The following is a 27,311-nucleotide window of genomic DNA, read 5'->3' on the forward strand; positions in this document are numbered from 1 at the left end:
CTCAGTTTATGTCTAAGGAAAGGCCGTGAGCCAGCCAGAGACATGGAGAAAAACAACCCCTTAATGAGCTCAGGTCCTGAGAATAACATGTAAGACAATGGCAATCAGTTCAATGTGAAGCTTTACTGCAAGCAGTGGGGAAGAGGGGGAAGGAAAAGGCTAGAGGGGAGGGGGTGATTGAGGGGGCCCTTCTGAGCATGGGGCTCTTAAACCCTGATTTTGGATGGCATCCCTGGAGTGGGACGATTTGTATATGAGGGGGATGGGGGGGTGTCAACAGGGAGGAAAAACAGGCTGCTGGTGGACAATATGTATTATTGGGGGGACGCAACTATACTAACCTTCAAAAATATTATTGTCAGTATTTTTCTCTGAGTATGTTCTATAAGCTTACAGCAAAAGTGTCATCTTCTAACACTGGTTTCCCTGAAGAGATTCTATAAGCTACAGCCTCCCTTAAAGGGAGACTGTCATGGTGATCTTAAGACCACCAGACCCAATCTTATATCATAGGGGATAGAGTCACTTGGTAGCTTCCTACCTATTCTTTTTGCTAACAAGGTGCTAAACTGTTCTACTTTTTTTCCACTTCAGATCTGCAAAATGCTTTCAGTATCCTCTAAATTCCCTATCCTGAGACAAAGCTCCAGTCATCCTACCTTCCTTACACAGCTCTGTCCCTGCCATACAATATGTTGGCAAATAGAAGACGTTTCTCTTTAGAGAACACTCATGAAATGTTACAAGTTCAGTAGTCATGTCTATTTTTTTTTTGGCAGGGCAGTGAGGGTTAAGTGACTTGCCCAGGATCACACAGCTAGTAAGTGACAAGTGTCTGAGGTTGGATTTGAACTGAAGTCCTCCTGAATCAAAGGCCAGTGCTTTATCTACTGCAGTGCCACCTAGCTGCCCCACATGTCTTTTTTTTGTGAGGCAATTGGGGTTAAGTGACTTGCCCAGGGTCACACAGCTAGTAAGTGTTAAGTGTCTGAGGCCGCATTTGAACTCAGGTACTCCTGACTCCAGGGCCGGTGCTCTATCCACTGTGCCACCTAGCTGCCCCCCTCCATGTCTTAATATATAAAACAAAACCAACCCTAAGCATCACGAAGACATAAAGGGTTAGTCAAAGTTCTGGAGTTATTGATTCACTTATCCCTTTGCAGATTGTGGACAATTTTAAAAACTAAGAAAGATTTTTTCCCCTCACCTAATTCCTCCTCCTGCAAACAAAGATAACTCTGCTGGCAAGTGAATAGCTGAATTTGTTCAAGGGGCAAAAAATGGAGAAAGGGAGCTGCCTTTTCCCATGGATCTTTGGGGGTAAAAGGAGGCTTTCATTTTACCCCCAAGAAATAAATTTTAAACCTAAGATAACTAAGCATTTCCAATGCAAGAGTCAAAATATATAAAAATTCCATCCATACAACTGAGAAACTGTGTTCTCTCTCTTTCTGTTTCTCTCTCCCCCCTCTCCCTCCTCTGTTTTCTCTGTCTCTCACACACAATATCACAAAGAGAAAAAATCTAGTAATATAGATGAAATAGTATATCCAGCCCTCATCTCTCTCCTGAGCTTCAGTTCCATATTTCTGTATCACCAACTGCCTGAGGGCTATCTTCTCCTGGGTGTCCCATAGACACCTCAAATTTAGTGTGGCCAAATCATTATCTTTCCTCCTGAGCCTATCCTCCTTTTTTCAACTTCCCCATTCTTTTGGGGTCACCATCATCCTTCAAGTCACCCACATGCATAACCTCAGAATCAATCTTAACTCTTCCTTTCTCCCTCACCTTCCCATATCCAATTTCCCAGCCTTGTCATTTCTAACTCCTCAAAATATCTCACATCTGTCCCCTTCTCCTCACTCATACGACCACCTCTTTCAGTTCAAGCCCTCACCAGCTCTCACCATGGCCTCTCTACCTCTAACTCATCTCCCATTCAATCTATCCTCCATACAGCTCCCAAGGTGATATCCTTGGAGCATAGGTTTGTCCACTTCAGTCCCCATCTTCAGCCCCCAGTTCCCTAATGCTTTTGGATAACATATAGATTCCCTAGTTGGATATGTAAAGCCCCTCACAGCTGGATCCAATTCGTCTTTCTGACTGATTACACCTGATTTCCCCTCCACCATAACCTAGATTCCAGCTGAACATGTGAAACCTAATTCACTTTTTGCATGGATTTCACAGTCCTCCCAACTAGCTAATCTCCTATGAGGCCTTTTCATCATAAAGAAAACCACGGGGGCAGCTAGGTGGTACAGTGGATAGAGCACTGGCCCTGGAGTCAGGAGTACCTGAGTTCAAATCTGGCCTCAGACACTTAACACTTACTAGCTGTGTGACCCTGGGCAAGTCACTTAACCCCGATTGCCTCACTAAAAAAAAAAAACCAAAAACCAAAAACCACAACTTTATTCGCTGACAAGAGGTGGCTACATTGACAAGTGAATGTGTGTTTTCCAATAAAAAACACTGGTGCATATTAGATACAAGCCATGTAATTCATGGAGATTCATGACCTGACACAGGAGATGCATTGGGTTGGCAAAAAGGGCCATGGGTTTTTAGTGCCATTTCCCCCATCTCTCAAAGGCTAAATTGAAGAGGAATTGTCAGCTGCATTGGGGAGGGAAGAGCCACAGAGCTTTACAATCCAAGGCCAGCATACAACAGAGGCAAGGACTGAAGTTGGGTCCTCCTGGCTACAAGACCAGCCCTCTCTCCACTTTGCCAGTGCGGTCTCTCAAAGAAGTGTCAAGTACAACATATACTAATAATACGAAAGATAGATATACCAAAAAAGGAGACATAATGTTTAAACCTGAAGGACTCAATCATGATGGTTTATGTTTAAGGGACAATGAAAGTACTTCATGTTATTCTGCTATCTGACACATGGACACCATCCCAGTCCTGAGTTTTTAGAGACTTTTCTTTTTTTTTAAGTTTTTTTTTGGGGGGGTGAGGCAATTGGAGTTAAGTGACTTACCCAGGGTCACACAACTAGTAAGAGTCAAGGGTCTGAGGCCGCATTTGAACTCAGGTCCTCCTGAATCCAGGGCCGGTGCTGCGCCACCTAGCTGCCCCAAGACTTTTCATTTTTAAAGATAAAGGGACAATGGATTCAGGTACTGTTATCTTCTTATTTAGTCCCCATGGGCTCTTCCTAAAGCAAAGCTCTCTCCACATCCCCTCTCCAACTCAGAAGTCCTCAGAGGTATCCTATCACCTGTAGAATAGCATACAAACTCCCCTGTTCAGTGCTAAAAGTCTTGGGCAATATGGCTCCCACCTACCTTTCCAAGCTCACTCCATTATATCCATTCCACCCAAATGGGTTACTAGCTGTGATACACCATTTCCCACTGTCATGTCTTTTTGCACAAGTACATGAATGACTAAGTGGTCTCTCATGTGTAGAATACAGAATTCTCTCTTCCTCGTTGACTCTTGTGATAATAAGAATAATAATAGCAGCTCACATTTTTATAGCACTTTAAGATTTGCAAAGTGCTTTGCAAATATCATCGCACTTAATCCTCACAACAACCCTGAGAGGAAATTAAAACAGCAAGTAGTAGCTGGAATTGAGTGAATCCACTGACTCCATCTTGTGACTCAATTCTGGATCTAGCTCAGTTCCTTTTCTATTCAATTATGAGTCTAGTTCGATTTCTGTCTTGTGAGAAAACTTGATTCAATTATGGGAATTGTGAGAAAATGTTATTGCATTGTTTGAATCTAGCCCTGCATGGCTGGGAAACTATAAGACCTCTCCCTGCTGCTCGGGACCTCAGTTATGCTGACCAGAAACCCAGCCACATCCAAAGATTAATTCAAGGCATTTTCTAATAATTATACATTTCAAGCAACCCATGTGTCTTATCTGAAAACTGGCCCGTACTGATCAATCAGTTATTGTTTCAGTATTCCTTTGATTGAATACAGACACTTGGGGGAAGTGGGACATGCCTGTTTTCTGATTTCAGGGAACTGTACCTCTTTGCTCTCCCCGCTCCCAACTTGAAAAGTTCCTAATATTTCCTCCTGGTTAATGGTTTTCTTTTAATTTATTGGTCTTGTTTAACTTTTTTTTGCAGGGCAATGAGGGTTAAGTGACTTGCCCAGGGTCACACAGCTAGTAAGTGTTGTGTCTGAGGCCGGATTTGAACTCAGGTCCTCCTGAATCCAGGGCCAGTGTTCTATCCACTGCACCACCTAGCTGCCCCCGTTTAACTGTTTTTAATTCATAAAAATCTGTCTCCCACCAACCTGAGGAGGCCTGGTCCTGATTTCTTTATGCAATTGGAATGTACTGCTTAATAAATCAACGTACTCAGAAGCTCTAATCTTTGTTTCCTCCATCATTTCATCTTTCACCAACCACATATCATCCCCATTTCACAGATGAGGAAACTGGGGGCAGACAAAGTTTAAATGACTTGCCCGGGGTCACACGGCTGGATTTGAATTCTGTTCTTCCTACCTCCACTCTATCCACTCTATCCACTGCACCACCCATCTGGCCTTGAGCTACCTAGCTTCCTTCAAAGCACAGCTCAAGTACCAACTCCCATATGAGGCTGCCATGCTCTGTATCACTTTATGTGTACATTTCATTCACATAGCTTTGTACCTATTATTTCCCCCTAGTAAGCATCTTTTAAACCCTCCGCCCCTTAGCCTTATCTATAAGAAGAACTACCTTGCCTGCCCTACAGGGGTATTGTGTTCTCCAAAGTCTATCCCAGGGAAAGTCCTCTCCCTCTGGAAATGCTCATGCCTCTTATTTTGGTCTGCCACTTTTTGAAGTCTTCCAATGCTAAATTGGTAGTCGAATATGGTCATACTCATGGATGCTGTTACTTCATGCCAGTAAGTAAATGTTATTCTCCCTGTAATTAAAAACTCTAGGTAATTCTATTTTTACCCAAGCTCCCATCAGATGTTCTGGCACCAAATTCTTGGTTCCTCGAAGGTGAGAGTCGTGCAACCTCTGATAGCTTCAAGGACACCAGAAAATTTAGCTGCAATGGTACGATTTTCTATCATCTGTAATACCATCATCCGCACTTGAAAATCCAATGCCTCTCTCCAACCATACGTCTTGTCTTATCCATTTAGCTCTAACCCATTTTTCTGCCATGATATTTTCACAATGCTCCTAATTCCATTATCAATACTACCAATGTACAGGAAATAGAATGTTACTTAACTGGATACCTTTCTGTTTCATTTTTATACCAATTCATTTAAACACCTTGATTTTCTCTGAGTTGACAGTAGGGTTCTGCAGATGTGGATGGAGCCGTTGACAATACACACACAATCCCCCTAATGTGCTAGATGCATCTGGCCAAGTATTCATGATTTTTCTTTCTTTCTTTTTTTTGGTTTGTTTTGTTTTTGTTTTTTGGTGAGGCAATTGGGGTTAAGTGACTTGCCCAGGGTCACACAGCTAGTATGTGTTAAGTGTCTGAGGCTGGATTTGAACTCAGGTCCTCCTGAATCCAGGGCCAGTGTTCTAACCACTGTGCCAACTAGCTTCCCCTATGATCTTTCTATTTACATGTATTTAGCATGCTGCCCAGCACATATACTTGGAAGACTCAAAGGCAGACATGGAACTATCATAAACAAATATATTAACTGTGAAAAAGGAGGCATGAAAGCAGCTGAAAGTCCAATTACTGCAACAGCAAGTCCGTCTGACCAGGGCCTATAAGCAGACACAAGAAACCCAGTGTTGGGAAGTAGCTTCAGAGCGTATCTAGCCCAACACATACCTGGGCAGACCTGGCCCATATAACATGCACATTAAGTGCTCAGCTAGCCTCTGCTAACAGAACTCCAAGAAGGGGAAAGCTCTCACTTCCTGAGACAGCCCCTTCCATTGTGGGAGAGCTACCATAACCGGGAAATAAACACTTGTATCAAGCAAAACGACTTGCTTCCCTGTCTTCAACTTGCTGGCCTGAGCTCTGGTTCTATAGGTCGACGTACATTAAATCTAAGCCCTCTTACACCTGACAAGCTTTCAAATTTTCCTTTGAAGTGAGTCCAAGCATAAGGAAAAAGAAAGAAGAGCCTGCACCAACTGCCTTGAAAGCCCATCTCCAAAGCCAAGCCCCACTTGCCTCAGGTGTGATAGAGGGAGGGAGTCATGCAACTTGGATCAGAAGCAGGGTGGGCAGCTGGGAGTCAACTCTCCAGGAGGAGCACGATGCATCCAGAAACTGTCAACTGCTCGGCATGTTAAAGACCCAGCTACTAAATCAGCCTAGCATGACCTCTAAGAAAACCTTCCAAATTTACCTAAAATGTCATAAATGAACTTCTCCATAAATTCACAAATGATTATCCTTTAGTTCCTGTCCCTAAGTATCTTGGGTAAAACAAGCTAAGTAAAGTCTTCCCCATCTTTTCAACTGTCTTGACTCTAAATTCGAGTCAGGACCCTGGAGTCCTTGGTGACCATAATGCTCTAGGATGGGATAGATACTGTGGAATCCCAGGGTTCTTCTTCCCCCTGGGGCAAGTTTCCCTTTGAAGTAACTAGAAGCTACATTCAAGTAAGAAACCAAACAATCCAGAGAAAAAGCCGATTGATTTTTTTTTTTAATTTGAAGGTCTCAAAAACATTCAGTTTTATGTTTCACAAATGCCAACTCCAAGAAGCCCGAACATTCATGGACACACAGCTGGTGTTATTTTCTGTTCCATTATGTTCCAGGCCTTCAGTGCTAAGAGCTTTTCAAGAACCTACAAATTGGATTGTTTGAGACTATAACTCTTATTCACCAGGTTTCAGTCTTGAAAGATTACAAATGGCAAGAACGTCAACTTGGAGAGAGATGGCGTCAAGCACTTTATGCAGCTGGTCTACATACATCTCCACCACTGGACACCTGAGCCTTCAGTGGAAGGCCTAACTTGGCCGTGTCTCCTCCACTTAAGACATTCAAGAGCCTGAAGGATGGCTACCATAACAATGAGAATCATGAGGATGAGAACAGAAAGTCCTCTGGAAGGGACCAAGAACTGATTATTATATCATTATTAATCAAAGACAGATAAATGATCTCCAGGCCTAAACATGAAAGCATTAAACATAATCATATATGTGGAATTTTTAAAAAAATTTACTTCTGTCATTTGTGTTCAAACAATGGCACAAGGGCAGGATGGGGGAAGATATAACTAGAAAGCAGTTTGTGTGAAAAAGACCAAAGGGTCTAAGGGGACCACAAGTTTGACATGAGCTAGACATGACCAGACATGACATGGCTGCTAGAAAAATCACTGGCATCTTCAGCTACAGGATTCCAAACAAGAGAGGATTCCCTTCACTCTGTACTAGTCAGATAACATCTGGAGTATCATGTTCATTTCCAGTTTTCATGTTGTAGGAGAGACCCTGAGAAACGGATGCTTATTCCAACACTGACAAGCTAGTGGATATCCTAAGCTGGTGACCAGGAGGAATCCAGGCCACATGATGACAGGTTCAGGATGTTTAGCCTGGGGAAGAAAAGACTTAGTGGGATCTCAAAATCATTATCAATTCTAATACATAGAAAACCGCTAAGCTGCCATGAAATTTCAGGGGGCAAACTAAAGCCAATGAGCGTCCTTTCCAGGGCTTAAATAAAGGGCTACAGGTTTATGCTCAAGATGAGGGAAACAGAGTGAGCTGCCTTGAGGGGTAGGGAGCTCTCCATCACCAGAGCTATTCAGGCAGAGTGGAGATGCCCATGGATGAAAGGTGAAATAAGGAAGGATTGGGGGTGGGGGGTGAGGTGGTGCTTCACAAATTGAATTAGATTCCCAAATGATGGGAATTTTGACTGACCTGTAAAACCTTTGTACAACCTCTTCAAACTTTAAAAAAAATGATTCCTCCCAACTCTGGCTCCCTGAGCCTACCTAGTAGGAGGACAGTGAAAGGAGGGGAGTGAACTGCTCCCTGGGATGAAGCTGCCTGGGTCAGAGCAATCTACAAGACCCAATTTTGCTATTTTCACATCCACAGAATGGTTTGGCTTGGAAAATGCTGGACTAGACAACCTCGAATCCCTTCTGGCTCTGAGAGTCTAGGTCTTACCACAGATATTCACCAAAAGCTGAGCCAAAAACGATTGCAAACTTGGGCTAAAGGTCTAGTATTAGTAAGTTATTTTCCCACATCATACATGCATCTTCACTGGTATATGTGAATAGAGTTAAAGCCAACAAAAGAAAGCCTGCTCCAAGCTTTCAGATACTGAGCAATGTTGGGAAAATACCCATCCCTTACAGCCCAGACAGTTCCATGTCTTCAAGTAGTATTTACCATCACTAATTTGCTAACATTGTGAAATGTATTTTCCTAAATATGTTAGTAGATGGGGTAATACAAGAAAAGACTTCTAAAATTATGAAAATCAGAAGGCAAAAATGCTTCGGGGACAAAACACAGGAAGCCAACATTTTTTAAAATCTACTTTTTAGTTTCTTTTTTTATGCCCACCCAAGTAACAAGAAACAATTCTGCAGACAGTGGAATTCTCCTCTTCCCAGGAATAACTTGGCATTCTGTGCCAGGCAAAGAGAAGCAATGAGTTCTACCAACTTAATCACAGCAACTTTCCCAATATTCATCTATGGGGTAACTGGGTCTTGGGACAAAATCCGGGCTTCCATTTGTAAGTGTTATTGCTTTTCCAAAAGGAAATCGACTGAACGCTGGGGATCAAAGGAGACAATGTCTTCTTTAATGACATTCATTAAACCCGTGGTCACAAACAGAAACTGCTTTCATAATCATTGTTTTAGAAAAATTACACTGGGAGAGTGTCTATGTTATTGCTTCAATCTTTAATTTCATCATTTCCAGGACATTGTTTAGGGCTCAAGGAAAGTGGTTATCACCATTACCACCACCACCACCACCACCATCCTCATCATCACCTTAATGTTTGCCAAACGTATTGCATGCCTCATCTCATTTAGTCACTTCTTTTCCCCAGTTCATAGCCCCTTCCTCTCTAACCTCCAGCCCTCTCTCACTTCAATTCAATTCACTGCAAGTCATGATGTCACTCTATGTCCTGGTCCTCTTTGGGGAGGAAGGACAAACAACAGCCTCTGCCTCTAACAGGGAAAACCTTGATGAGTGCATACAAATCATTGTTTTCATCATCAATTTCCCATGATGGCTAATAGTAGCCCAATGTTCAGTGTAAGCTACCAAGATACCAGGAAGGAGACACTTAAGGTGTAAACACACATTCAATTTGCTGAATGAGCCTTTCTTGATTGACCTGGGAAATCCAACTGTTCCCACCTGTGGAGCAATGCCTCTCCCTCAGAGATTTGTTTACACAGAACACTAGCCATCCCCAGAGGGTAAAGCTGGACACCAATTAACCTGCTGATGGGCAGTAGCTGTAACGAATGCACAGTCACTAAAATGTGTTTGTCTCCTTTTCAGGTGAATTGCTTTACACTGTATGGTTTGGGGAACAGAAGTGAAAGGCGAGCAGTAGCTAACAAGATCCAAACTGAACCATTAGAGATGAATTCATCCAGAGCTTCCCCACCTTATTTCCCCAAAATTTTATGCAGTCAACTCTGTCCCCCATCCATCTTCCCAACATTTAGGTGAAGAAGGGTTCAAGCCACACAGCATGAGCAGGTCTTTAGTTCCCTTCGTCTCAGTTCTCAGGGAGGCAAATGTCATTTAGCAAGGCCAACAGCTGAGTTCTTTAAAGGGGTGGAGAACTTACTGAAAATTTCAAACCCAGAAAGCATGCAGGGAGCAAAAAGAAGGTCCAGTCAGAAGGCCTAAAGCCAGAAGACCCAGATCTGTCTCCATTTTGATTAAACCTTGGTCTTCAACAAAACCCTCGACAATGTCACTTTCACTGCGAAGGCAGGACCACCAGCACGCCCAGGTTACTGGGCCCACTGGATAGAAGCAGCACCCACAACGGACTCTAGGCAGGCACTTGCTGAATAGGCTTGCTATTTTGTTTCTAGGTTTCAGTAGCTATTCTATCACTGCAAATGACTTTTAATGGTTTTTTAAAAATTTAATTTAATTTATTTTATTTTACTTTTAATGAATCTAAAAAATCCTTATACTGACATTTCCAAAGCAAAACCTTTGAGAACATGCAAGATGTACCTTGAGCAAGAATTCTAGAAACATTGAGGCCGGCCGCCAAACATCCCTCCCCCCCCCCCATCGATTAAGGAACTATGCTCAAATAGATGCTAATGTGGTCTGAGGGGGAGAAATAGGTGTCTTGGTTTTTCCTCTGTGGCATTTTGCAGAAGAACACAAACATCTAACTATAATGGACATTCATTTGCATGTGATTATTGCATATGTTTGAAACCTATTATTTCACAACCTGTCAGCATATTCTTACTCCTGCAGCCAAAGTGCTGTCTTTTCAGACCCCAAAGATCCACCAGGCAGCTTCCCATCCCCTTGTTACCCAACCAATGGGGTAGGCACTCCCATGGAATCGCATTGGACTCTGGGCACTGTTCCGGCTAGCAGGTCATTTTCTCTGACTAGCTCACCGGCTTCAAAGCAGCTGTGGGCACACAATTGCTAAAAAAGAAGAGATCTCTCTTCATTGAGTATTTGTGACAAAAAAAACCTAAAGCACTTATTTTAAAAACCTGCATGACAAACTCCCTAGGTGAGCTCTAGGCTCAATTTCCCAGGCTTTCTATACTGCGTCTGCAAATATAAAAGGCTTCTGTACATTTCTGTGCAAAGAAGACAGATGTGCCAACTGACTAAGAGAGTCCACTGCCATGGCCAAGTGCTCTTGGGTAACAGGAGACATGCAATTACATTTGATATTCTACAGATGTGCTCCCCCCATGCGCAGCCATCAGCAGACAGGAGCTGGGCTATTTCTCTAGGCTCTGCAGTCTAAGCCGATTCCCTCATATCCCCAGGTCAAAGAGGTTGGTGTTTAAGCGAAGCAGAGAATTCACAGAAAGATGCTGAATTTAATAGTACCCAACTGGGCAAATAATGCAAAAGGCACAACAGGATTTTTTTTAACTGCTGTTTTTCTCCAAACTGGCAAGAGGGTTACAAAAAAAAAGGTGCCAATTTCATTTTTGGGGTAGTGACACAGGAATTCGAAATCATGACTCTCTCTCATGAGATGAAATCAGAATTGCTGATTTTCATGCCCTCTGCTCAATTTGGCCCTCCAGAGAAGTTTTGGGACAGCCACCTCTGATTAGCTCAGAGGCTCCCTGTTCCGGGAGCACACACACACACACACACACACACACAAATGTTGAGGACATTTCAAACCCTCACCAACCTGTCACTTTCCTCTTTTCCCACCACATTCCAATAACTATGAGGGTTATTTTTCCATCAATGGGGCTCATCATCATTTTAGGTAGAAGGCAAAATCGTTTTCACATATGCTTAGATGGAATAGCATAAAATGTCTCCGAGAGAAAATATGAAGAATAATCTGCTAAGGAAAAGCCGAGAGAAGCTGGAGCCAGCGAGCCTGCCAAGTTACACCAATTCCCTGCTTCCAAGATCCCAAGGGGGCACCTGCACAACTAAAAAGCCGGAGTCGAGCTGAGCCCCGGCAGCAGTGGCAGCCGAGGCGGCAGCAGCTGGGGGGCTTCAAAGCATCCTTCCCAATCAAGATTTCACTGGGTATCCATACCCCCAAGAGAAAAACTAAGTGAGAAAACGGCAAGATAAGGCTGCAAAACAAAAGTCCCGACTCCGAGCTGATCCTCTTTCTCAAGCATGGCCGTTTGCAAGAGCGGCCGCAAATATAACCGAGCTTTGATTCCAAAGCCTGCTTTGTACTGAAGGAAGAAAAATGGGCAAAAAGGCAAGCTTCTCACCCCCTCCTCCACCCCGAAAAGGGGCTCATGGACAGGACAGAAAAAGAACAGTTGATTACACTTCCTGGATTTTCTCTTTGCAGGCACAGCTTTGGGAATGAAACACACCAAACCAATATTTTAATTTAAAAAAAAATACTAAATAGTAAGCTATCCCCAAACACTCAGGCACATGTTCATTTCAAATCTATCTGGCAAACCGACATTCACACAGCAGGTACACAGACACACCCAAAGCACACAACTGTGTACCTAAAGCACAAATACCCCAACCTCACAATTCGGGGCTTTGTGTTTTATTATTGCAAATTGAGGAAACTTTGAAAGCTGCACCACAGCAGGGCTGTGGAAATGCCTCTACTATATTCTATAGCAATGCCACATATTAGTGGCAAGCCCGCTTTCTCCCTCCCCATCCACGTCTACATTTGCCAGATCGTTAAATGCACCGAAGCTAGGAGGCATCTGGAAAATGAAGCAGCAGACTAACAGCAGTCAGCAGTCGCTTTAGGACAGACACGGCCCCAAAAGTCACCAAGGGGATCGCAGACTTTCTGAAGCCCACAGCCATCTTTCCAATCAATGAGAAAAATTCAAGGTCCGCTCAATACAAAACCGTTTCACTAATCCACCTCCTTGCATTTGACTATTATGAGAAAACATTCATCACTTAGAAAGTTCAAGTTGCCAAAGCCAGGTTGTGGAGGCGAAGCCAGCATCGGGAGAAGGCGCCCATGCCAATGTCACTGGAGAGAGAACGTGGCATCTCGGGCTCATGAAAGAAGTCCCACCTTAGGACCCGATTTGCTCTCACTTACATGTATGCCGGTGAAAGAGGTGAGGACCTGGAGGTTTTAAGCACGGGAACTGGGAATTTCCAGATAGCGGGAGAGCTGGTTTTCCATTTCAAAGGCATGTTGTCGCCACGGTACTACAATAACAGTAAACAGCGTTTCCATAACACACCACCAACTAGCACTTGCATTCCCCCTGCCCCAGCAGAGCCCGAGTCGGAGGCTGCTGCTGCTGCTGCTGCTGCTCCAAACAAGCCAAAGATGCTGCCGGTGCCCTCAAACCGTGGCTCCCCACCTGGAAAGAGGGCTTCGAGGCATCGCCCGGCCCGCCAGTGCTAACTAGGAAGAGGCTAGCCTCCTACCTCCTACCTCCTCAAGGAGGGAGACACTGGCTGCAGTAGGTAGAGAAATGCCTTTGGGGGGGGGGGGCTCACAATGCAGCTTTAGTTAAGAAAAGCAGCTGGGGCTCAGGGTTTGCCCCGGCTCGCCCCGGCTCAGCTCGGCACGGCACTGGGCAAAGCTGGCTGTGCTTTGGCAGGAGGGCTCGGGCTAGCCTCCGCTCTATACCTCTTAACCTGATTTCTGACCAATAGAGGCAGGAAAAAAGCAGGACAGAGACGGGACTGTAGCCGAAAAGGAAGCCACACACCTACCTACTCAGAATACACTTGTCATCCTCTGAACAATCTTCCTTGGAGCTGCAACAATACAAGTGGGCTAGTAAGCTCAGCATAGCCTTGGGCCACTGCTAGGGCAGCTGAGCTAGGCTGAGCTGGGCTGAGCTGGGCTGAGCTGGGCTGAGCTGGGCTGAGCCGGGCCACTAAATGCAGCGGCAGCTGCTTGGGCGCCTCTATGTGAGCTCTGAACCAGCACCCCGCCTGGCTATGCCGTTAAGGAGAGCGCCCAGCGCCCGTCCTTCACATCCATTGTGCGAGCAAGGCCAAGTACAGGCAGCCCACCCCCCAGACGGCTGCCCAAGCCTACATGACATGCCCATCTAAGGGCTGCTCCGGCCGGGGGTGCTCCTCCGCCTAGGCTGCTCCCCAAGCAGGATGAGCCCCTGCGCCGGCATTTGACAACATCTGGGGCAGTCCCGCGAACCTCCCTCCCTCCCTCTCTTTCTCCCTCCCCCTCTCTCCCTCCCTCCCTCCCCCCTCCCCACCTGCCTGTCTACCTCCCGCAGAACAGCAGCAGCAGCAGCCACCGGGGCTCTGCTCCTATCACCCTAATAACCAGGGACCCTGCCCAATTCCAAGGCAGTCCCCCTTACCCTCATGCGCCCCTTCCCATCACAATGACACCCCCCCCCCCACCCCCAGCCCAGCTCACGAATCACTGCAGCCTGCCTGGAGTAGAGAGGAATGGGAGGTAGGGGGAGCCCACCCGGCAGGCGGCCACTGCCCTCGAGCAGGTGTCCCCCAGGCAGGGGGCAGGGAGGAAGAGGGGGCAAGACGGGCGGGGAAAGGGAGGGCAGCAGGGTAGGGGGCAGGAATGGAGAGAGGGCAGGAGGCAAGCAGGGCAAGAGGGATGGAGGGAGGGAGCATAAGCGGAAGGAATGGAGATTGAGGAAGGGATAAGGAAGGGGCAGGGATGGAGGGCGAGGGAGGGCAGGAGCAGGGACGGAAGGAGGGCAGGGGGCAGGGAACCAGGGCCAGCTGCTGACCTCCAAGGCAGGCTGGGCAGCGGCAGCGGCAGCGGCAGCAGCAGCAGCAGCAGCGGGCAGGGCGGGGGCAGCGGAGGGGGCAGCACAAAGAACAGCTCCTTTGGGGGCGGCTCCGCTCACTCGCTCCTCGCTGGCTCCGGCCGGGCTCGGCTCGGGCTCTGGCTGCGCTCAGCTCAGCTCCCAAGGAGCGCCCGCCTGCCTACTGGAGGGGAACCCGGGTGCAAGGAGCGGGCCGCTGCTGTAGCCGCTGTCCCGGCGGCCTGGGCCACTTCCTCGGCGCACAGCTGCCCCAACAGAGCCCCGCGGCCGCCGCTGCTGCCACCTCTGGTGGTGCCGCCTCCGCCTCTGCTTCTGCCGCTTCTGCCGCTGCTCCCGCCGCCGCCGCTGCTGCCACCTCTGGTGGTGCCGCCTCTGCCGCCTCTGGTGGTGCCGCCTCTGCCAATGCTGCTGCCGCCGCCGCCGCCGCCGCCGCCGTGCTGAGGAGTGGGCTGAGCGACTCAAGCAGAGCCAAGCCGTGCCCGCGGACTGCCAGAGGCTCGTGTCCCCAGGGCTGCAGGTCTTACAGTCCCGCCTCGCGAGGCCCTTCCCTCCCTGGGCCTCAGTTTCCTCCTCAGTAAAAGGGTGATGTGGGTATCAATGGCCTCTGAGGTCACCTCCAGCTCCAAGAGCCCGTGGGCCTTTCCGCACCTCTATGACTCAGAGCTTCTGGGTATTATTGTCCCCATTGGACCGACACATTTAGGAAACCGAGGCTGCTAGGATCAGGGAATCCGAGCTGGAAGGTTTGGAGGTCATCTAGCATGAACCCCTTCTTTTAAGGATGAAGAAACTGAGGCCTCCTTGCCAGTAAGTGGCTGAAGGGGCTTGTGAACCCAGGGCTTTCTGGTTCCCACCCAAGGGGCCTCACCACTATGCCAGGCTTGCCCCCACCAGCCTTCCCCCCCTCCTTTATGGCCCACACTAACACTCCTGCAAGTACCAAGTAGGAGCCAGGCCAGTGTCTCAAGTTCAAGTTTGTGCCCAAAAGACAAAATTGTGCTTCCAGCAGAAATGGGCTTTTACTTACTTTGCCCAAATTATTTATAAGCTTAAGATGGAGCTAATTAGAGGGAGGAGGAGGAAGGGGAGGGGAAAAGGTTTTCTCCTACGTGTTTTAAAGTGCTCCCTTAGCACAGAACTGATGGAGATTTCCAAAATTGGAAAACAGATCCTTTAAAAGTCCAGAAATGCAGCTTAAAACTGGCTACAGTCATCACCCCGGACTCCCCCAAAAGGTGGCTGGCATAGTGTCATGAAGAAGGTCTAACCAATGCCTTCCAACAAGAAAAACCAAACTGGACTGGGATGGATGTCAGGGTTTGAGATTCCCCTAGTAATGCCAAGGCCAATAGACACTAACTAGTAAGAGGATGCAGGAGACAGGTTTGTCTGCCACATTCAGATTCACTGGGACCTAATCCACATCACACACACCCTGGAGGGGGCGGGGAAGAAAACCCCAAGCCAGACCCTCAAAGGAGCAAATTCTATAGTGGAGAGCTCCTCTCAGGAGAAGGTGCCCCCTCCCCTACCTATTTCAATCCTGTAAGGAACTGGGAGGGGGAGAGCCAAAGCGCAAAGGCATTGGTAAATACCATTTACTGCTCAAATGCAATTTCAGGAGGGGCCCAGGATAAGAAGATTTTTGAAAGGTGACAAAAGCGAAGGCAGGAGAACAAAACTCTAGACTGTGGCCTGCACACTCCCAGCTTTGCTCCTTTGTGGCAGAAATGACTAGCTATTTTCAATGTTCACCGCATAAATCTCACTCATTGACTGTTCAGGCCTGTTTTCAGCACACAATGCGGCAAACCTTGGAGAAATGAAAACCCCAAAGCAAAGAGCTCTCTTTGATGAAGCCCTTCCTTTACCAGAGGAGGAAACTGAGTCCCAGACAACTGCCCAGGCTAGCCGGCACCCCTTCCACGTGTGCCACCAAACACTATGGGGCAGGGATTACGAACACCAAGGTCCACTGGAAGGGAGGCCGAGTTGTCTTTAAAGCAGCCAAAGGAACACAGCCTGAATTAGGGCTGAGCCAAGAAGACTAGGGAAAGGTGAGGCAGGAAGTCACTCAAGAAAGACAGGTGAAGGCCAGACACTGGTATTCAAAGGAGCCCAGAATTAGAGCAGGAAGTGACCTTGGAGTCCTCAGGTCCAACCTCCTTGTTTTACCCATGAAGCCCAGGGATGTTGAGATTTGCCCAAGAACAAACAGATAGTATCTAAGCTAGGATTTGAACTCAGGGCTTCTAGACTCTAAGCCCAAAGCTCTGCTTCTCAACACTTTTTATGCTAGAAAATGCTACTCCTTATGCCATGCCAGTATTTTCTTATTTTGTGATGTCAGGGCCCAGCACCACAATGCAGCTGCACAGCCTTGGAGCAGCAGGCCCACACTTCGCCTAAGGTGCACAATGGCCTGTCCTGCCTTTCACTCTTCACCCAGTTTTCCAAGAAGCCCCACTCCTCCCACCTCCTCCATGAGGTTTTTGCATTCTGCTGGTTCACATGGTCTGATCTTTCCCAAACCACATAAGTCACTCATGCCTCTCATTTTCTTGGGCCGATTTCGATGGAATTAACAAAGGGAGGCCTGATTTCCTAGGTCTCTCTGAAACCTAGGCTCCTCCTGAAGCAGGTACTTACAGCTTGGACGACATGGCATGAAGGCATCCATGCACACAAGGCTTGGTTTCTGGAACCAAAGGACTCAAATGGGAGAAGCCAGGAACAGTGGAGAACACTCTCCTCCTCCTTTAATACCTAGACCAGGAGCCTACAGCCACAGTCCACAAACTAGACCCTTCATGCCCAGCCCACTCTCTTTTCTTTTTTTTTTTTTTTTTGTGGGGCAATGAGGATTAAGTGGCTTGCCCAGGGTCACACAGCTAGTAAGTAGCAAGTGTCTGAATCCGGATTTAAACTCAGGTCCTCCTGAATCCAGAGCCAGTGCTTTATCCACTGCACCACCTAATTGCCCCCTAACCTACCCACTTAAGGACAGATATAAACAATAGACTGGGTGGACAGAGGACCAAATACCCATTAGGGCACTAGTGCATCCTTAACTAATCACTTAGAAATCCCTGCCAAATGCCGCCTCTCCACATCATGTACCTGAGCCCCAGGGGAGGGGCTAGGACTGGGTCGTGTGCCATTCCAGCTCCTGGCTCCCAAGAGAGAATCCCACTGAACACCACAACTGGAAGGAACTCAAGGGATCGTCTATCTAATGTAACCCAGTCATGTTACAGAGATCTCAACTGAGGCCTGAAAGAGAAGGCAGACAGAGAAGCCACAAGGACGGCCCACTCCCCACCCCCACCCCCATGTGCTCTTGCTCTCTGTCATTCATGGTTCAGCAATGGAAAACCAGGCTGCTCTGCCTAGAATCGTTTTCTCAGCCAAGAACATAAATGACAAAGAACCACCCAAAATGCATTAGGGGGAGCCAACTGTTTTCGAGTATTTGAGTTTTCTGAAGGTGTTTAATACAGAAAGGGAAGAAGAATTCAACAATTTAATTCAGTCACAGGTTCCTGCTGAAGGCACTGGGAATACAGAGATGAAAAAATGAAAATGAAAAAAAAAATCCAATCCTCCTCTGGAAGGAGGCTACAAGTGACCTGTAGGTGCCCCTCAGACTCCACAAAAAGAGCCTGGGATTGCGGTTTGTGCAGACAGAACACACTGAAGGGCACACCACGTTGATAATGTAGGTGGACGGGTAAAAAATGTGAATGGCAAATAAGTCAAAGGGTTAAACCTCGTAAAATCAAAAGGTTCTCTTTGGCTGTGGCAGAACAAAAGCCTTTACTCCATGGGGGGAACGGCATCTGTTCACTTCTCAAAAACAATCCAATAGATATATGTGACTTCTAAGAGGAGCTGGAGTATGGGACCCCTTCCTTTCGGAATTTTTCACAAGGTAATCATTCAGAAAAGGAGCTGGGATTGTTCAAGGAGGGCAGCCAGCTAGGGCACAATATACAATGTGGGTGCAATAGGGGTTTCCTTTGAATGTAAGTGACCAGATCTTTCATGCCTGAAAATTCAACTTCCCTCACAGGAACTAAGTCAAATTGTATGTGTTCCAGTGATAGCTCAGGGCCTTTGAGGGCCCCACAGGGGGCTGAATTTTCAATCCTCACCTAGGATGTACAAATGTCTTGTACCATCTCTGTCTCAGATGAAGAACCCTCTTATTTGTATCAAGACAGCAATTCTCAACTGTCTGAAATGTAAGGATTTTCTCTTTTTCTAAACAACCTGTCCTTAACTCATATTTTCTAGTCAAACTGTATGGACATCATGTGCCCACAAAGCACCTTTTAAAAAATATGCTGTGATCAGATATTGGTTTCTATATATCCCTTTACCCCCCTCATAGCTCTATTCCCATCCATAATCACAGCCAACATGAGAACACAAGGGCACATTCCCCAGAGATCTTTTGACACATATTCAAACATGAGAATAGGCACATATGTGACAAAGTAGGAGCCATCGGTCAGAAATGAAAAAGAGAAAGATACATCCCACATCCCTGACAGTTCTAGAAGACCAAAGAAAAAGGAATGGCAAAATCTCAATGATGGTGAAGGACAAGCTAAAAGGTTCACTGGGAAAGGGGAAGGAATGAATGCTAAAAATGGGGAGCAAAACACAGGAAGGAAAGAGGAGAGAGGTAAGAAATGACTAGGGTTGGATGGTCAAGAGGGAATTAGAAAAAGCCACAGATTGAAAATGGCCAAGATAACAATAAGAACCTACGTACCAATGATGTAATCCCCTATATACTCTGCCACCTCTTGCTGCCTCACTATGGCTGGAGTAAGCAGTGGCTGCTGAAATAAGAATCTATATAAAGACGGCTTATGATAAAAACATAGGAATTAAGGGGCAGCTAGGTGGTGCTGCAGTGGATAATGCACCAGCCCTGGATTCAGGAGGACCTGAGTTCAAATCCAGCCTCAAACACTTGGCATTTACTAGGTGTGTGACCCTGGGCAAGTCATTTAACCCTCACTGCCCTGCAAAAAAATCAAAACACATGTATACACACACACACACACACAGAGAGCAATTAGCATTTCAAATGATGAATTCCTGAGAGTAATTCTGGAAGTATAATATTATCAGACCCCTTTAGAAAGAGGCCAGGCTAAGTATGCAATATCCCCCAACTCACCACAAATATAATTTTGCTGGTGAGATTGAAAAGAAAGCCACTCTAAGAAAGTGGTTGAGATAACTTCAGGAGCTGCCTTTGCCCAAGACTGCCAGAGTAAGAGGCCCAGCTTAAAGACCGGTAGCTTCCAATGGCAGTGTAAAATGGTGCATTTTCTTCCTTTGAACGAATGTATTCTGTGTTGAAAAATCATCTGAGCATTCAAAAAGCTGATAAAGGAAAGATGATAACTTTTCTATCCATAGAGGAAGATAAAGACTGAGTTGGCTTTACAGCCCAATCTCTTCAGTTTCTCATCTTGAAGATCTGACTAAAATGGTTCATTTAATTTTTATTAAAAAAAAAACAACTCCCTCCCAAATCCAGATAACCAGATTTTGCATTTGTATAATGAAACTTCAATTTCCTAGACAGCCTAAAGAACGGGGAACGCTGGTGAATTTCTAATTAACTGGGGATTCATTATATAGAAGGACTTTCTATTTCAACTTTTTGTTTTTCAAAATCTTTTTTAAAATAAAAATTGACCCACTTTCCCAGGATACCAACAACTAACAACTCCATCTTTCTTTGATAAAGGAGGCTCATTCTGTGTTCCGGGCAGCTCAGAATGCTCTGACAGGTCAGGTACGAAGAGTACAAATGAACATTTGGGATGGAGATGCTTCGAAATTTGTGCATCTCATATGTTTCTTTTGAACTACTGCAATTTTGCTTGTTCATAGAGCACAGCACTTTCTTTGCCAAGCTGGGAAGTCCAATGCCAGTGTCTCCCATGTCTCCCAGTCAATTCCAGAGTTCTTCAGAGAGACCTTGAGAGTGTCCTGGTATTGCTTCTTGTGATTTCCGTGTGAGCACTTGCCTTATGGGAGCTCTCTATAAAATAGTCTTTTAGGCAAACATATGTTTGGCACTTGAACAACATGGCCAGCCCACTGGAGTTGTGCTCTCTGCAGCAGAATCTGAATGCTTGGCAGTTCAGAAAGAGAAAAGCCCCCAGTGTCTGGTACCTGATCTTGCTGGCAATCTTCATGATCTTCCTGAGACAATTCAAATGGAAGCGATTCAGTTTCCTGGCATGGCGCTGGTAGACTGTCCCGGTTTCCCAGACACATAACAGTGAGGTCAGCACCACAGCTCTGTAGACCTTCAGTTTGGTGGGCAGCCTACCTCTTCTCTCCCACTCTTTCCTTCAGAGCCTCCCAAAGACCGAGCTAGCTCTGGCAATGCGTGCATCAACGTCTTCATCCATGGGACCATCCATGGAGAGTGGGATGTCATGGTACGGGAACTTAGCCACAGCGTTCAAAATGTCTCCTTGGGCAGGATGTTAGATGTAGGAGAAATCATTGTTCTTAGGGCTGTTATTGTCCTTCTTCTCCTCACTGTTTTTGAATGTTCATGCTGTTTCCACTTCATCTCCCCTGCCATGAAGCTTCTCACTCTAGGCATCTGGGAGATGAGGAGCATGAGTCAGGACAATACTGTTGTGACTATTAGGGCTCTTTTCCAAGGAATCCTAGCCTATCAGTACCCGGAGCGGCCGACCTAGTCAACCCTTGTATACTGCAGATGAGCCAACTGCAGCCATGGCACCAGGTGGGTGGTTATTGTTTGCTTCACTCCTAAAAGTGGACTATAAGAAGAAAGGAAAAAAACACGAGGACCGAGGTTCAAATCTCATCTCTGCCACTTGCTAGAGAGACAGCACGGTGGGATCAACAGAGTCAAAATCAATTCCAAATCCCACTTGTGCCAGATATTAGTTGTATGACCCTAGACAAGTCACTTAACCCGAGCCTCAGTTTCCATATCTGTACAATGAAGGTTGGACTAGAAAGCCTCAAAGATTCCTTCCAGATTTAAATATATGATACTACGATTCTTTGAGGTTTTACTGTAATTAAAAACAATTCCAAAATTGCAAAAATGTGCTTTTTTGTTATAATAAGCGTAAATGTTTATTGAATTTAATTATCCAGAATACAGAAGTATAATAACTTCATCTGTTACTTGGGGTGAGGACAGCCTATCTTCCTTCAACCCCTCAACTAACTAGAAGAATGCTCTGTCAATCATTTCACATGTATTTTCTTCCATTCATTTTGGTAAACCAAATGAACAAATCATCATGTTGTTTCCTTCAGACTAAGACAAAGCAGAGGGGGGCCGCTAGGTGGCGCAGTGGATAAAGCACCGGCCCTGGATTCAGGAGGACCTGAGTTCAAATCCGGCCCCAGACACTTGACACTTACTAGCTGTGTGACCCTGGGCAAGTCACTTAACCCCTACTTCCCCATGCCCCCCCCCAAAAAAGACAAAGCAGAGCTCCTTCTAACTAAGCAGAAGAGTTAACTTGCAGGTTTTCAAATCACTGGGTTTTGGGAGGCAACGCAATCTAGAAGAAAGCTCTATCCCATGCTCAGACACATACTGGCCATGTGATCTTGGAGACATCCCCAAGCAAAATGTCAACCAAGATTCCTATCTCCTCAGTGGGGAAGCCTGCCTGGCCTGAGCCACCCTATCAGGAGGACCCAACACACTCCCAACTCTACCCTCCAGAATTCTCTACTTCTTTACCAATTGCCATACTTTGCATCCCTTCCTGCTCCTCATTCCCAGTTTGAATATAAGCTCTTTGAGGGCAGGGACTATCTAGTATGCTTTTTTTGCATCCCTAGTGCAGAGAAAAGTAACTGGCATATCATGGCCCTTAATAAATGTTTCCTCTAACTATCCATTTCCTCAACTCTAAAATGACTAGTGCTCTCCCTGCCCTGCCTCCCTCCCAAGTCGATGGTTCAAACAAGAGAATGAATGAGAAGGTACTCTATAAACTACAAGGATAGGGTATAAAGGATACTTATGTTTATTTTTGAGCCTGCATTGGGTATCCCCAGGGATATATTGTTCAAGTAGCTGAAATATGTCACCAATTCTCTATAGAGGCCCTGGCTTTCACAGGGCCATGAAGAGGACAGTCCCATACACTGAAAAACAAATGACAAAAACAAGTGCATCTGCCTCTTACTGAGCTGTCTATACTGTCCAAAGAAGCATATTCGCCATGATTTTAAGAAAGCTAGGAAGAACTACAATGCACTGTTCAGTTTCCATTATTACACCGCCCCAAAATAATGGCCAAAGGTATGGTGCCCATACTGCAGACCTGAACTATTTCTGTAACCCTGACACTCAACTTTTTTCAAATGGAAATGCTTGTTAGAAAGTCGCCAACAAGGGGCAGCTAGGTGACGCCATGGATAAAGCACCAGCCCTGGGTTCAGGAGGACCTGAGTTCAAATCCAGCCTCAGACACTTGACACTTACTAGCTGCGTGACCCTGGGCAAGTCACTTAACCCTCATTGCCCTGCAAAAAAAGAAAAAAGGAAGGAGGGAAGGAAGGAAGGAAGGAAGGAAGGAAGGAAGGAAGGAAGGAAGGAAGGAAGGAAGGAAGGAAGAGAGAGAAAGAGAGAGAGACCAAATAGCTTACTTTGGATACACCAATCAAGGCCAAGCTAAAAAGAGATTCTTCCAAAAGAAGCACTATATTGATAACTAAGACTTTGAAAGGTCTTTGAAAGGTGGTATTTTCAGGTTGCAATTCACCCATCTAATTGGCAACAATGCAATAAAAGGCCCAATGCCAGCTTTGATAATCTGTTGCTTCTCTTCTCTTCCCAAGACTGCTGAGGATATTCTTCTCTTCTTAGAAAGGAAACATCGATCCAAGGGGGCCCTGCAGGGTTAGGGGCTCCAACCTGCTCTTCTAACAGAGGACAGAACTGAAGGGACTTGGCCAGGCTCCCCTTGGAGTTGGGACCAGAGCTTGGCCTCCTCCCTCTCCCTTTCTAAGTTCTTCCCACTAGACCACATCGGTCCTTTTTTCAGGAACTGAGGGGTGAAGGTTTAGGGGTTGGGAGAGGGTTCTTCTGCCACAAGGCAGAGAGGAGACATGTCTGCAGCAACTGTGCAGATAGATAGACACCAGCAAAAGGATGAAGATGGAGAGGCCCAAGATCCCACGATGGCTCGAGAGCAGAACTTAACTGCAAACCAGGCCTCCTACTCTCCCCTAGCTGAGACATAAAGAAGAACACATTCCTCTCCCCCACCCCCTGCCAAAAATCAGGCAACTAACCCAGCCTACTTCTTCCCCTGCCCTTCCCACTAGGCCACACAAAATGGCCTTAGCCCTTCAGGGGCATAAGAGGAAAAGGAAAGTTCACCCAGTTCAGTTTCCCAACAGCTATTACAAAATACAGGATTTCTTTAAAAGCCCAAGACAAAACGGCCTTCCCCTTCCTTAGAAAGATTTGTCACAGTGACAATAATGACAATCAGCCTCACTTAGTAAACAAAGGCAGCAGACTCCCAGAAAACATTGGCCCCATACGATTTCCTGCCCTACAAACAAGACACACAAAAACACTTCAATTTCTCATGAAAAACAATTTGAACCTGCAGGTCCAGTTGGATTACTCATCAAGTATTAGGATTTTTACTTAAAAGCTTCCCAGGCTTTTACAGCAAAGCTGTGTATATGTGTATTCAAACATCTGGGGGAGTGCACAAACGAACACAGATATACATAAACACGTGCAGGTGCATACATCCATATCTATTTAGCTAAGTGCACCAATTCTCACAAAACCTCAGAGCTGGAAGAGAGCTCCCAAGTAGGTCACCCGATCCCTGCCTCAGCAGGAAGGCCTCCCCTTCCCAGCATCCCCGGGGAGCCAGGAGCCAATCATTGGCTGATCGTGCTTCCTCCCAGGCAGCCTGGGCCACTTGGGGACAGCTCACAAATGGGAGCCAGTTTTTCTGGATATCCAGCCTCAGTCTACCTCTCTTGTCTGTTTCACCTCTTACTCCTAGTTCTGCCTTCTAGAGTCAGACAAAACTAGACAGACATGCATGCATGCACATACTGACACATCTATACAAGTACACACATGCACATGTACACGCGCATGCAATATACATACACACAGAGATATATACATGCACATGCATGTATACACATGCGCACACACATAAGCATGCATATGTCCACATGTGCACACGTGTAGACACACGCACATGTGTATGCATACACATGTATGCGCACATATACCTACATGCATGCACACATGCATGTATACACATACACACTGGCACTTGTATGCATGTATATAAACAAAAACACATATATGTATATGTGTATATATACATATATACACACCCTTCAAATACTTGAAGACAGCTCTCCTTCCCCCACCCCAATCCAAACCTATTTCTTCCTTCCTTCCTTCCTTCCTTTCTTTTTTTTGCAGGGCAATGAGGGTTAAGTGACTTGCCCAAGGTCACACAGCTAGTAAGTGTCAAGTGTTTGAGGCCAGATTTGAACTCAGGTCCTTCTGAATCCAGGTCTGGTGCTCTATCCACTGCGCCACCTATTTCTTTCTTAAAAATGCTTAATACAAACTGAAGCATTACTGAAGGCAGAAAAGAGGGTCACAGTTGTCTATTATGAAAAAACACATTGAGTTCAATATCAGTCTATAACCCCAAAGAGACTCACTTGCCCCAGGGGTGTTATTCTGCCTATTTTGCAGATGAGGAAACAAAGGGGTAAAATGATTTGCCAAGAGTCACATAACTAGACAAGAGCCAACGGTATGACTTGAGATCAGGACTCTCATGAATCCATGTTGGGATGTGAAAATGGAGCCAGTGCTGGGCTCTAGTCAGGAAGCCCTAAGGTCAAATTCTGGTTCTGAAACTGAGTGGCTGTGTGACTCTGTGTAAGTCACTTCTGTGAGCCCCAGACAAGCATGTGGAACTTATCAAGTCATAGGCAGGAGTAGGCATGTCCTCACAAAGATCTATGGCCCACAATGCTAACGAATATGAATATGCAGGAAAAGTACAAAGGGACTGGATATGGCAGAAGAGCACCTAAGGGTGCATGGTGCCCAGGCAACACTGCTGGTGCAAAGGGAAAAAGGAAGCCTCTTGGTCTTCGCCTCTTTCACTGAGACCTCACAGTGTCATCAGAGCCCAGGATGTGGTGTTAGGGGACACACCTGCGGTTTGAACCAAGTTCTCCCCCAAGCTGTGTGACCCTGGGTGAGTCAGTGGATCTCTGTGCTCCTGAACTTCCTCATCCATAATGTGACAGGTATAGGTTTATGGACTGTAAGGCCCCTGTCAACTCTAACTTCCTAGCAATCTGCCTGTGTAGCCTTCAGCAACTTTCTAAGTCCCATAAGCCCAGCCTCAGACACATACGCTAGCTGTGTGACCCTGGGCGAGTCACTTCACCATTGTCTGTTTTCTCAACTGTAAAAATGGGGGTCATAATGGTATCTACCTCCCAGGGTCATTGTAAAAATCAAAGAAGATATGGGGAAATCACTTGGCACGATGCCCAACACATAGCAGACATAGTCAATTTGTGTTTTTCCTTCCTTCCTTATTTCCTTCCTTCCTCCCTCCTTTACTTCCTTCCTTCCTCCCTCCTTTACTTCCTTCCTCTCTCCCTCCTTTATTTCGTTTCTTCCTCCCTCCCTTCCTTCCTTCCTCCCTCCCTTCCTCCCTCCTTCCTTTCCTTCCTTCTTCCCTCCCTCCCTTCCTTCTTTTACTTTCTTCCTTCTTCTCTTCCTTCCTTCCTTTCTTCCTTCCTCACTTCCTCCTTTCCTTCCTTCCTTCTTTCCCCTGTGCCCCCTTTGGAGAACCAGTAGAGATAACCCCTCCAATGTCATAGGCTGTGAGAAGCAGATGAGATCACACAAGTACAGAGTTGGGAAAAGTATAAAGTACTTATACATATAGATATGTTTATATATATATATTTATATATATATATATTTTTTTTAGTGAGGCAATTGGGGTTAAGTGACTTGCCCAGGGTCACACAGCTAGTAAGTATTAAGTGTCTGAGGCCGGATTTGAACTCAGGTACTCCTGACTCCAGGGCCGGTGCTCTATCCACTGCGCCACCTAGCTGCCCCTATATATATATATATATATGTGTATATATGTATATATGTATGTATATGTATAATATATATATAAATGTGTATATATATGTGTGTGTGTGTGTATATATAATATATACACAAATAGGATAAAATGTTATTATTATTGAAAAAATTTAATGGATTATTCTACTTTTCCATCTAAGCACAGGAGACAAGACAAAAGTGAAGGTCTATTTGATAATACAAAATCTTGTCCAGTGGGAGCCACAGATGTCTTCGTAGGAGGGGCCAGACTCTGAGTTGGATTTTTAAAAACAATCCCTGCTATACATGCTTGATGTTACCGGCATCTGCCTCCACCTCCTGACAATAATATTCATTGTAAAGAAAATGGATGTTTGGAGCTTCCAAAAATCACAGAAAAACCCTTCCCCACTTATTCAGGGAAGATGAGGAATAATGTGAGTGAATGACTGGGTCCCTGAGCCCCTCAGGAGAGCTGAAATCCAACACCAAACAACCCAGCCACCTGCTGCGGGTCTCTTTCGCCACAGCATCTCCAGGAGGAATTGCAGCTTTGTACAATATCTCCCTCAAAAAGCCAGGTGCCTGTTCACCCATTTCACTCAATAAATCCTGGCCCACTATGAGGCCCCAGAAAGGAATTCCAAACCAAGACAAGCAGTCCTTCAGTTTCCTTCAAGTCCCATTTCCTGTGCATTTGTAGAAGTTTTCTCTCTCTGTTTCACAA

At 45.9% G+C, this 27,311-nt stretch overlaps 1 protein-coding gene across 8 annotated transcripts in view; it reads right to left on the reverse strand.

The window, feature by feature from the left end:
• The window catches only part of KLHL13 (kelch like family member 13), a 153,856-nt gene that overhangs the window by 42,324 nt on the left and 84,221 nt on the right, over window positions 1-27,311 (reverse strand). The window contains exons 1-2 of one of the 8 annotated variants that reach the window (XM_043974133.1): window positions 15,338-15,396; window positions 12,720-12,832 (exon numbers count right to left, since the gene is read on the reverse strand). The exons of 2 other annotated variants lie outside the window; for them this stretch is intronic. In XM_043974133.1, the coding sequence (XP_043830068.1) occupies window positions 12,720-12,817 (98 nt within the window). In that variant the 5' untranslated portion in view covers window positions 12,818-12,832; window positions 15,338-15,396. Of the gene's footprint in view, window positions 1-12,719; window positions 13,081-13,348; window positions 13,749-14,024; window positions 14,044-14,358; window positions 14,729-15,337; window positions 15,397-27,311 lie in introns of those variants that run through there. 5 more of the 8 variants (XM_043974132.1, XM_043974130.1, XM_043974134.1 and 2 more) reach the window with 5 other exon arrangements.

Source organism: Dromiciops gliroides, chromosome X (assembly GCF_019393635.1).
Source record: "Dromiciops gliroides isolate mDroGli1 chromosome X, mDroGli1.pri, whole genome shotgun sequence".
In the NCBI taxonomy this organism is placed as follows: domain Eukaryota; kingdom Metazoa; phylum Chordata; class Mammalia; order Microbiotheria; family Microbiotheriidae; genus Dromiciops; species Dromiciops gliroides.